Source organism: Maylandia zebra, linkage group LG12, assembly GCF_041146795.1.
Source record: "Maylandia zebra isolate NMK-2024a linkage group LG12, Mzebra_GT3a, whole genome shotgun sequence".
Lineage (NCBI taxonomy): Eukaryota > Metazoa > Chordata > Actinopteri > Cichliformes > Cichlidae > Maylandia > Maylandia zebra.
In genome coordinates this window covers 39,895,715-39,908,057 of record NC_135178.1, presented here as the reverse complement: position 1 = coordinate 39,908,057, position 12,343 = coordinate 39,895,715, and the positions used below count along the sequence as shown (strand labels likewise).

General features: G+C 40.3%; 1 protein-coding gene across 1 annotated transcript; it reads right to left on the bottom strand.

Moving 5' to 3' along the window:
* Positions 1 to 4,447: 4,447 nt before the first annotated feature.
* Positions 4,448 to 7,236, bottom strand: LOC143421392 (uncharacterized). Its single transcript, XM_076890499.1, has 4 exons — positions 7,138 to 7,236; positions 6,288 to 6,444; positions 6,050 to 6,126; positions 4,448 to 5,572 (listed from the first exon to the last, which is right to left on the bottom strand). Exons 2-4 carry the CDS (start codon positions 6,421 to 6,423, stop codon positions 5,276 to 5,278), a joined length of 510 nt encoding a protein of 169 aa, XP_076746614.1. The 5' UTR covers positions 6,424 to 6,444; positions 7,138 to 7,236; the 3' UTR covers positions 4,448 to 5,275.
* Between the last annotated feature and the right edge of the window lie 5,107 nt (positions 7,237 to 12,343).

Below are 12,343 nucleotides of genomic sequence, written 5' to 3'. Positions count from 1 at the left end.
GTGAAGCGCTATATATACCCGTGGCCCAGCCCATCCTCTCAGTCGGTGTAAAAGTGAAAATAAAAGTGTGCAGCAGAACGAACTGAAAGACATACCTGTGCACTTAATGTGTTTCTCATGTTTTCCTGATGAGCAACTCATGCAGCACATCATCCACACAGTGAACCTTTATTTTTGTTATGCATCGTTGTTAAAACATACAAAAACATCTTTTAGAAATAAAAAAATAGTGATTGATAATGTGAATTTCTACTCACATTAATCCAACATTCCTTACTTTTAACTGCTGGACATTTGTGGGTGATTTTCATCTTTAAAGAAATCTTCCCATGTTTCAGTGATGGGATTTATATCAATGGTTATTTACTAGTTACTCACTGTGAGTCTATAGTTTATTGTGTTTGGTGATGCAAATGTTTGCACAAGTGGTTTACTGTGGCCAAAGAACAGATATTGTTATAATGGTGACTGTGAACCATGAGATTCACTCTGTGGTGCTTCAGTTGTCATGTTCCTGAGGTTGTTCATGCCCTTTGTGACAGTGTATCAACATCTGCCATGCTGCTTATCATTGGAAGTGGTTGATAAGTTTGTGTTGTTCATAAATCCTGCAGTCAGAGCTGTAAACAAGCTTGTGTGCCTCTTTATTCTAATGCACAGTTGCAGGATTTAGGATGGCACCCCTCCCAGACACCCACCAGGTGGGCGGGGCCAGCATCTATATTTGCTTTTGGTTTTGAAAAGGAAAAATGAAACTGGATACACAATCTGCTCTGCACGGTTTATTTCTGGAAGGTGTCAGAGTCGCTGTAAAAGCAGGTGATCATACAGCAGTTCACAGCACCCAAGTGGGGGAAAAAACCACAGTAAGAATAGTTTCACTTCCAGTTTTCCATGAGTGACGAGAACCCACTGAAAGGGAAAAGAAGGAAGAATGAAGTGCAGTGCCAGAAGTGACTCAATATCCTTATGAGAGTTAACCAACAACCCTGAGTCTGACCTGAGTCTGACCCCGACCACTTTCTCTCTTTCTTAGATGCCTGGCCAGTAATTTATGCAGCTTATCACCAAATTCAAGGTTTGCTTAACAGGCCCTGGAAATTTTATCTGAGAGCAATTTATTGAGTTTGTACTTCAGAGTCAATATTTTACTGTGTAGCTGTACTGATGGTTGTTTGGCAGAGTCCAACTTTGGTATTTGAACCTCCAACTGTATATGTTTCGCATTATTACGTTTTTTTCTCAGACGACTGAAAGGACAGCCTCTCACATACACTTTAAATGTCTACCACAATAAAAGAGATGATAAATCGTCTTGGTCATGTCTCAAAAACACAACTTGATCTGTTCTTCTAAGTATTTGCAGAATGTTTTCCTGGTGAGAAATTGAGGATCTAATTGCCAGTGTTTATAATTACCACCTGATTCCAGTAGATGATCTAATATGAAGATATTATTATATTTGCTACTTTTGGACGCTGTGTAACAGTTTACTATCTCATATATATACGGGAGTATGTGTTATGAACCACAATTTTGAAAACACTCTGGCAATCCTCATATGTTTGTACACACTAAAGCTGGTGCACCAAAATGTCCTACTAGGAGGTTCTTTAAATACAAAGTGGGAGCAAGAATCAGAAACCCAGCACAAACAGACTAAACAGGTCCAAACAGATTCAGCTTCTTGCCAGAGGAGGAATGCAGGAATAAGCAAACAATGCTAAAAATAAATCAAAATAATTAAAAAAAAAAAAACCTGTACAATAAAATGTTCATTTTACACCAAAATCCATACAATCCTGTGGTGGAGTTTTGGGTGACAAGTGTATCTATATAACTATATATCTATCTGCACTGAACACATATACTTTACTGTATATGCTGTAACTCTTAAGCACAGGACGTTTTGCCCTCACTACTGTTTATTAAGGTTTTACAGTAACAGGGTTGTTAATGCCAGGAAGCGTTTTCCTGAATAACTTACTCTCCAGCTCCGGTAACACGTGACAATAAAATCACCTTAAGTAACCATGTATACACAGACAAGCATGTAACCTATGTAGTTAGGTCAAGTATTATTCACATGTATAGTATAAGATTAGACCACTGGCTGAATGCTTGTTGTAAGACTTAATAATTTGGTAATGTGCGATGTTTGACCGTGTCGTGACCTATTGTGATAAGGCAAAGCAAAGGGTAGCCACAGTCCTGACTGGCCCCGGGCCAGGACCTTTATCTAACCCTGCACCTGCTGTCTTTTTGTTTTGTTTGGGTTTTTTGTCCCGTTTGGATCTATAGCCATCAGAATTGTTGTCTGAAGGCCAAGAAAGATGCCAAGTGGATTTATTTTACCAAGTGGATCATCATGGCCCTGCCATGTTGGTCCATTTGATTGACCTTTATTATAATTATGTATTTATTTTATTTTCGTTTTTTAAAGACGGGACAGACATGACTGGGGGACAGGACAGGGGGAAAGAATGAAAGAAAGAGAGAAAGAAAAATAGAGGAGGGGAGAAGAGACGGTGAGAAAGGGGGGAGGAAAAAAAAGAAAAACAAATAAGAAAGAGCAACATAATAAAAACAGCACCATCACAATAAACTAGCTCACAGTAGGTAACAGTAGATACTCAATATTACATTTTATTGTGCAGCACGCAAGATCAACAGCGCACAGTGTGCTTTGAGGCAGCAGCCAAGAAAGGTGTAGCTTGTGTCTGTGCACACCTGTGTGGATCAGCACGCTTGTATTCAAAAGGTTTCTCCATGTAATGATCTGCTAGGGAGTGTGGGGGGCCACAGCCCCGTCCCCCAGGGCATGAAGCAGGTATGGAGGAGATCCAGGCCCCAGAATATGAGGACCAAAGGAGGACCACCGGGGGGGCAACCGTGCCACCCTCCTGGGGAGAGCTGAGGAGAGCCCCAAGTGAGAGGTCACCCAGCAGCTACGGAGCAGAGGCCAGAGGGGGTTGCAGTGGCGTGCCCGCGGGCTCTGCTGGCAGCCAGCTGTGCCAGATAGGACCGGGCCTAGAGGCCGCAGAGCACCCCACCCCCCAGAAGGGGCCCAGCTGGGCCACAGGATCCAGGCCCCGCCAATCGACCACCAGGAGTGAGCCGGTACATACATGAGCGCCCAGCCCCAGACACCAAGAACCACCAACACACCAACGTCTGAGGGCATCAGCCACCAGCAGGGAGTGTGGTGAGGGGAGATAGACCTCCATACCTCGGAGAGCCTGAGATGTTCCCAGAGAGGCGGAGTCTAAGACCCAAGCTGACATATAGACACGGAAAAACAGGCGCACGCAGACACAGACGTGCACCTGCTGTCTTTGGCTGGAGGACAAGAGGAAAGTTACCCAGCAGCACGGGGCAGGGTTACTGGTCCCTATAAATTCAGGGACCAGAGGACACCCCTCCTTCTTTCTGTCCCTCTCTGTGTGGCTCTCTTCTCTGTGCTTAAGGCTGTGCACCCCAGGGCTTTGCTTTTATGTGTTGCTGTTCTGTGTATGTACTTCCTGCTGTTCATTTGATTTGCTAGGGAGGTCTGGGCTTCTCTGCTTAGGCTGCTGCTGTGACGTGGCGATGGATAGATGGATGGAATACTTTGTGAAAATATATAATAAAGTCACAATCAGCTGCCTCTCTACACTCTCAGAAATAGGGGTACCAAAGTGTACCAAAAAGGGTACAAATGCTTGTCGCTGGGGGTGTTCCTTTTTGAAGGACATTTCTGTACCCTTTAGGCTTGGTACATTTTTGTACCTTATGAAGTTGTACCATCTGAAGTACAATCATGTACTTTCCTAAGACATAAATGTACCTTGAAACTATAGTACAGAAATGTTCCCTTGAAAAGGGTACAATAGGGTACCTATGAGGGTACCCCCCCCAGCGACAACCTATTTCGTACCTAAAGAGACAAAAATGTACCCCCAATAGTTCAAAATATTTGGTTATTTAACCATTTATTTTCGATAATAGAATCACATCAAAGCACTTAAACAACCACAGGAATACATCCTTGATTACATTCGTATATTGCCATAGGACATAGGTGTCAAACTCTGGCCCGCGGGCCAGATTTGGCCCGCAGCCTAATTACATTTGGCCCGCGAAGCCATACCAAATTACTATTAGAGCTGGCCTACTGGTATTATACAGCTAATATATACATTGTTTAGTATTAAGCTTTGCTTGTTCCACATTCAGTTTTTCACCAAAACTTGTTTGAGTCCATAAGAAGAGATTCATTCTTATATCTGGAGGAAGATATTTTTCAATAAATATTAATGTTAGCCCGCGACCTTGTTCTAGATTTGAATTTTGGCCCACTGTGTATTTGAGTTTGACACCCCTGCCATAGTGTCCTATGGCAAGAAAAATACATTCATTTAAAAAAAAAAAAAAAAAAAAAAAAAAGAAGAAAAAAAGTAAACAATCACATAAAGACATTAAACACCTGAACACAATGTTTTGACGGATCACAGAGATGGCATGTATTTAAAAAACTGTCCACACAAATGTTTTGCTCTACTTCAACAAGCACGCACATACATACGCACGCACGCACACGCACACATACATACATACATAAAAATGTTCTTGCAATCACGTCACACAGAATACCTCAAGGACACAAACCGCCTATCATCAACTTAATAGGTGTCTAGAGCTTGAAAGTCTAATTCATTTCCTGGATTGAACAGGATCCAGTCATTGTCAACTGCCACTTGGTAAGCATGGAAATGACATTCACAAGTGCAAGGAAGTAACAGTTTCCCACACAATACCCAACAAGTATCAACATTCAAAATATACTTGATTTTAAAGAATTGAGGTATGGCTTCAGTGTGTACATGGCCAACTACAAAAACATCCTCAAGTTCATATTTGACACTGCTGACAGATATAGCAGACACACGCTGAAGCACTTTATCCTGAAAATGCACATCTGTAAAACTTTTGTTCATTTCCAGAGCATTCTGTAAGTCACCTGGCAGAGATGAAAATGGCACACTGACACTTGTGCTGAGTGAATGTTCAAAGTCAACAAGCAACTTATCTGAAGAAAACTCCCAGCACTGTTTCATTTGATGACGATTGCTAAGAGTTGCAGTGATGTTTACAAAGTTTTTGCATTTACTCGCTAGATTTTTGAAATATTGATGCTTGCTTTCATATCTCATACACCACAAAGGGCGAAGAGGACCATACATCAAAATCAGCATTGGGTAGTCAATAAGGTAGTGACACTTGGGTGGGGGCGTATTTAATAGAGTTGGTTAAGTACCCTGGCGACACTTACTGGCAGGGGTTTGTCTCCCTGGTCTCCTATGTTGACAATGCAGTTCTGAAGAAAGACAAGTGTTTTCTTGAAGTATGCAGGGTAGGTCATGTTGAACACGAAGAAGGTGGAGAATGCTGAGATGTAGGCCTCATCCAGCGAGCGGCACGAGCAAACATCCACTCCTTCAACTGTCACAACACGGCGACACTGTCTTAAGAGGGCAGTTGTCCAACTCTTATCCTTCATTCGAATGGTTGGGTATGGACTCGTGGGAGTATTCTGCAGAAGAGGAAGAAAAACATTAGTATACAGTATGTTTAAGCAATATGTGCCAAGTGGATTTTCAACAGATTCCTCAAATTACCTTCTTTATTTTCTAGAAAACAAAACTGTCTATTCTGATAACCTGTAAACATGGCCCATACTCCAAACAAAAAGCTTCTTGGCCAATGACTGTTGTGGTAGTGTTTGATAAGCTGCTAAAGTTTGACATAATATTCAAGGGCAAAAGCAATCACCCCTGACAGTGACAGTACCTGTGAAGAAGAATTTCCCTAAGGGGACAATAAAGGTCTATCTATCTATATAAACACCAGACAAAACCCAAGAGCACAGCAGCACTGTGGATTAACAGCAGTGTTTCCCCTACATTAGCTTAGCTGTGATGCTGAACCGCAGCTGAATTCAGCTCCATGCCAACAAAACACCAAGAATGAAACTTGTGGCCAAAGGCTATGCATTGCATCATGCATTTACCTCTCCAAGGATGATGAAATCTTCTATCTTCTCCTTGAAGATGGATGGCAAGAGAAGTGCCCCCTTGAAGTCAATTCCTAGGTCATACAGATGCAAATGCACTTCATTAGATTTTGATAGCATGCAAATTCCCATTAACATGCTCTTCACATGACACTATGGTACATCAATTATCTTTGGAAGAGAGAGCAAATGAATTGTCACAAAATTTACTATTTGTATGAGGTCAAATTAGCACCTGTAATGTCTTCAGCCAGTGCATTCTCTCTTGCCTCCATGTAGACCTTCTTCAGTGGCAAATCCTTGGTCATTTGAAGAACAGCAGTGAAGTTTTCGCTAAAGCGGCGACAGATGTTGTCTTGGCAGGGATGCATTAAATCAACCTCATCACACAACTGGAAATGAAAAGAGCAGAATAGACAAAAGAATGACATTTTACATTGAGGATTTAAACTTTTGACATGTTTAAAGACACAGACTGGAGATAAATGTAAAGTGCTTTAACCCTTGAACAAAAATTCTAAAGCTAATAAACAGCTTGATTAATCAGTTAGTACAGAAAATAATAATAATCAGATTTAGAGACAAAAAAAATCATTAGCTGTTTCCCCAATCATCTTAACAATTCTTGGGTTGCAGACAGTGTCCCTGCGCAGAGCTTACAGCTCTCATATTCGAAAATCCCAAATCCCACTAAGTAGGTGGAATGGTACAAATGTGTACCTTCCATTGTTTAAAATCCCTTTGAGCGGGAAACACGTTAGATGGGATGAATTTTGCTTAGAGAACGATTTTGTTAATACCTATATTTACATACTAGCATGTTTTGAGAAATTATTGATTTTTTTACATTGTTGTACACGGTTAGTGACTATTTATTGATAAAACACTGGAATACGGCGGGCAGACAGACGTTGAATATTCCACCAACAGTCTAAATAGTCCACATTTGTACCTTTCTTTGTTTAAAACTTAGCTAACTGCTAGCATTCACCCATGTTAAAGCTAGCTCTTCGGACTTTTGCTAACTCTACTGTAAAATTACACGTTGTAATTTTTATAAAAACACAAAATCACACCCGACTTACCTCTAAACCTTTGCGCCTCGTCGTCTGACATCAATGCCTTCTTCCATCAACTTTTTAAGGAGCTCCTCCATCGGTAACCCCCTGAGAGTCATTTTCTGCCTCAACGCTAGTCAGCGCGGAGGCGGAGCACTCATCGCTGCTGGCTTTTCAGCCTTTGGGATTAATGCGCGTTGCGAACTTGATACATGCGAAGCGAAAAAGTAAATGGCCAAACATAACAGTAATATGATTTCACGTTTTTGAAGGCTACAACCAAGATTTAAAACATTAAAAATTATAACTGAAACTTAATAAAATGGAAATGGACCAGTTTTTTTTAACATCATTTGGTTGTGCCTGCATGTCATTGTGTGTGTTTTTAAAATATAATTTAACATAACTTACACAAAGGTAGGTTACAGATATTCTTTGCATCATAGGATAATTTATGTACAGAGGAGAGGACCAACAGATTTGATTATAACATGTAGCTTTTATGAGCACACTCACATCTCATATGAATTTTACAATTAACCAGGCCCATCCAGATTTTCCCATGCTGACCCATTACCACATTCTGTCACCTTCACTGCAGTACAGGTCAAAATGGTACAGATTTGTACTTTATTTCAAATTGTACCTTTAAAGGGGCATTTCTGGACTTTTAAAGACCAGTATTGTACTTTTAAGGGAACATTTTTAAAAAATGTACCTATAGGTACAAAAATGTTCTTCTCTCGTACCTCTATTTCTGAGAGTGTAGGCAGTTTGTCATCTCAAGGATCAACTCTGGGATCATAGTCAGCTTCCAAATATTCTGCCTCTAAATGGAAGCTGGTTCATGTTCTGGTTTCTATGGACTTTAGACAGATAAATGACATCTAGAACCCCCCCAGACAGCAGATGGGAGGGTGTCCACCCATCAATTCATGCCCTGAAACTCAAGACCAATTGGGTTATGCAGCAGGAGAACGATCCAAAACAAAATTCCCCAACTCTGATTGGCTAAAAAAATAAATAAATAATAAATAAATATATAAACAAAAAAAAAGAAAAACCATGAAGCTTTTGGAGTGGCCGAGTTGAGATCCAGACTTAAATCAGACTGAGATGCTGCCCAAGTTAGAAACCCCAGCAGTGTGGCTGAATTACAGCAGTTCTGCAAAGATGAGTGCTGATCCATCGTAGTGTTCAGATTTTTTTATTCCCAGACCTGGATCATCAAGAAAAGCCCTGATAACACCATAAATGTTACATTAGGGTCAAACTACATTTTAAAACCACTTTGAATTAAACTATACCAACACATGAGCGTATGTAATTAAGAAGTACATCACATTTTATTGTACAGTGTTATTATTCAGTATTTGCTCACATTTATCTTAAATGTTCTCACCAGAAACTAATGTTGCATCATTTTTGCCTCCAGTGAACAAAAGCACAGTCCTGACAGTAACCAAGGAGAGCTGAGGGAATGCAAACAGGGACAAAGGGTGTGTCGGGGGAGAGGAAGACACCTGACGACAGAGACTAACGTCATCAAATCAAGACATTTATCAGCAGTTATGACAGGCTCAGTGTGCATCAGCAGTTTATGAGTATAATGAAATAAAAATACAGCAACGATTATGAGATAAGCTTGAGATGCAGAGTCTTTATCATTTAATGTTTTCCACTCACAGAAATAGACTAAAGGAAATTCAATGGCTTTTGAATTAAAATTTAAGCTTTTTTAGTTTTTCTCTGTGACCCTTATGTTGCTCTAACTTTTGAATTTCTCACGTGTTGGATCAATAAAGTATCAATCTAATCTATCTTATCTATTTATATCTATCTAAGCTTTAATGGAGAGGAAAACTGCATAGCAGGCATCACTCCAAGTATTTTGCTTTCACAGTATAAATCTGGTCACCTTCAGATGTGCCAGATAAAAAATGTTCTGCTTGATATTTGAGGAGTTTCCAGACGTGTTTGTCTACGAGTGTCCTCATCATAACAAATGTAAGTATTGAGTGTATGTTTACCTCCTTATTATCTCTAAAGAATGAGTTGTTCAGCCTCTGCTACATGCCTTTGTTGCTTTGGTCTTGGCTAGCAGGTAGAACAGGGCCATGCATCAGATTGTGTTCTGGTACCTCTTGTTTTTTCATATCCACCAAAGCTCAGAAGGTTAGTGCCGACACAAACACACAGTGTCACCTTCTGGTGTAGCGTGGAATTACATCAGTTTCACCACAGTAAATCAAATCTTGCTGTTTTGTTTGAACCTAAATTTGTCTGTTATATGTTGCACCAACAGCTGTATTATGTCAACCACAGGGTAACATCAGTGTGTTGAGTATTTGTGGGACTGTGGTATGAAAACACTTATTTTAAATCAATTCATTGCTTCGCCTGATCGAGATCTAAACCTGTTCAGATGATCAACATGAATCAAATGATGAAATCAAATGAACTTGTAAAACTTCAGCACTGGATTATTGGCCCTTCTTGCCCTCACGTCCTGACAGCCCCCACCACAGCTCTGAGGGAGAGGCTTTGTCAGGCGGCTGAGAAGCACAAAGTACGAAGAAAATGACAGTAAGTCTGGATGAATGTACTCTGCATCTCTGAAATATTATTATGCTGAAGGTATGACTCTTCTATGAAATCCTGCACACGATGCACTTGAACATATAAAAGTGATGATCACCTCTTTCATTGGATTTTGAGTGTTTTACTCAACCTTCTTACATCATTTATTGGAAGTGATGTAATGAGTTAATGGGGCTGAACAACCCCTGAAAGACCCACTGAACTGAATTTGGTGATCAAAGTTTGTTATGCTACTAAAACTGGTGAATTCTGACTGGGAACACTAAAGTGGGATGAGGTTGCCCAGAATCGGGCAGTTAAAGAAACTGTAATGCCAGACAACATAACAGGGTTGGAAATGTGTGTTTTAGTCTCAGGACAATAAGACGTTATAAATCACCTCCATCTTAGCCACGAGCTAAGGTAACAAATGGAACTTCATATTTTATAAATAACCCTGCATTCTCTTGACTTGATGATCAGTGCAGTCCTTTAAGTGATGCCTGTGGAGCATATGTGACCAACAAATGTGACATAACTAACAGAAATATTGGTAACTAGTAAATGGCCTGTATTTATATAGCGCTTTACACATCCAGTCATCCACACATTCATTCACACATTCACACACTGGTGATGGCAGCTACATTGCAGCCACAGCCGCCCTGGGCGCACTGACGGAGGCGAATATTCATTAATTCATATTAATCCCTACTGTTAGTTTACTGTATCTAAGCTGAAGTAAAGAAATTAAATTGCAACAAATTATTAAGAAATGAAACTCTGTCCTGCTTTGTCACACTTGTTCTGCAGATGTGTTAGCGACAGACCCAGCACCTGCTGCCCTCCCCTGGTCTCAGGTGGAGGAGGATCTGTAAGGAAACTTTATTCTGTCGTCTCCAGAGAGCCCTTGTGTTTGTTGTAGACGATGTCACATGACTGATGGAGCTCTCTCCGAGTATTAGACTTATAGATAATTCTTTTACTTGAAGTCATTAAATCCTCTGAGGGCAGAGTAAACGACAACCTAACAAACATCCCTCACTGAACTTTAAATAACGTTCGAAATTTGAGAGGTTTACATTTATAACAGTCAGATTGTTCACTCTGATTTATGGACACTTCCTTCAGTCAATAATATTCATGCGAAATTGGCTGCAGTTCATCTAGGGGGCGCTAATGAGACAGTCCTCGATGAATAGCAGTTAATGGGGCCAAACCATTATTTGTGTGTATGTGCAGCAGCAGGTGTGGTAACTGGAGGCGATGCTATGAGACTGCTCCACTGTGGAAATGCAGCACTTACAAACATGTCACTAAATCCACAGCCCCATCCTCCACTTGTGGTCGGCAGCTCCACACAGCTCCACCTTTCTGGAAAACATCATGAGTCCCCAAATAAAACAGGAAATATGAAAATTCCTCTTTCCCCTCAGTTATGATTCAAATATCTCATTGCCCTCTTAATGCACAGCACAAGAATCATGCAGCTAAGAGCAGCTAAGAATCATGGGTAGTGTAGTCACAGAGAGACGTGTCAATCATTTCAACTGAACATAAATCTGATCACAGATCAGATCATCAAACTGAACTCTTTGTACAGCTGTGGGAACCAGATGTCTGTCAGGTCCTGTTTGCTGAATATGCCTCAAAGGACCAGGTACCTGCAGGCGTCCTACACCTGCACCAAGGCAGCAGTCATTTTAAACAGCAGCACAAATATTTGAATCTGTTTTGGTTGAAGTGGTTCTTCCTCCTCCTGATGCTCACCACGGTTCTCGTTCCTCTGCAGGTCAAAACAAAGCGGCCTATGAAGCCTGAATCGTCTGTGGTCAGAAAAATATTTTTGCGTCTTAGATTTAGGAACTGACCTGTAAACGTTCTTGTGTGGATTTCTGAAACATTCAAATCTTTGAGCTCATTTACAGCAAAAAGACTTGAAATCAATAAAATAACTTTTCCTGCATCGTCGTTAATGTTGTGAAATGAATTTTGTTTATTCTAAATGTCACATGATCTCCTATGACAGACTTCTAATGCATGTTTATTATAGGTCATTAGTTAACTTCCTGTTTTTGGATCATTTTGCAGAAAGTAAAGTCAGAAGTAAAATTCAAGCATGTAATCTCTCTGTCAGGTGACGGAAAATATATCAGCTGATTGCTGAACGAAAGGTCATGAGACAGAGGGTCATCTTTCTAAATGTTCAGCTTTCGCTTTCTGCAATTTCAAAACAAAACCCACCGCAATGTGCAGCTGTGTCCACCAGGGGGCGGTATTCGGCTCTAACAGGTTTATAGAGAAAAACAAAATGTACTTGAAACAATACACGTAAGCTTCCCTTTACAACACATTTAAAATAATGAAACATAATTAAATCTAAAATGTTAGTTTACATTGAAACTGCTGATGCTCACTTTTAATTATGTCACCTCAAAAAAATCATTTTTTAATTATTACTGTAGATTTTGTTTGTCTTTTAAAGCATGTTACACATTAACAGCGCTGATTATCAGGTTTATAATATTTACTCTGCATTTACAGCCTCGCTTCAATAAATGCGGCGTTTTCTGTGGTTTCTAGTATTTTATCCTCAAATGTATTCGTGCATTTCTTTACTGGGTTTTCTCTCTGCGTGTTTATGATTTCAAAC

Bases quoted from the DNA above. Each gene is read 5' to 3' on its own strand.
- LOC143421392 (XM_076890499.1), bottom strand. From the start codon at position 6,423: ATGCATCCCTGCCAAGACAACATCTGTCGCCGCTTTAGCGAAAACTTC. The intron at 6,127-6,287 runs GTGCTAATTTGA...TGTATGACCTAG, and splicing joins ACTGGCTGAAGACATTACAG to GAATTGACTTCAAGGGGGCA. The intron at 5,573-6,049 runs GTAAATGCATGA...CCTCTTCTGCAG, and splicing joins ATTTCATCATCCTTGGAGAG to AATACTCCCACGAGTCCATA.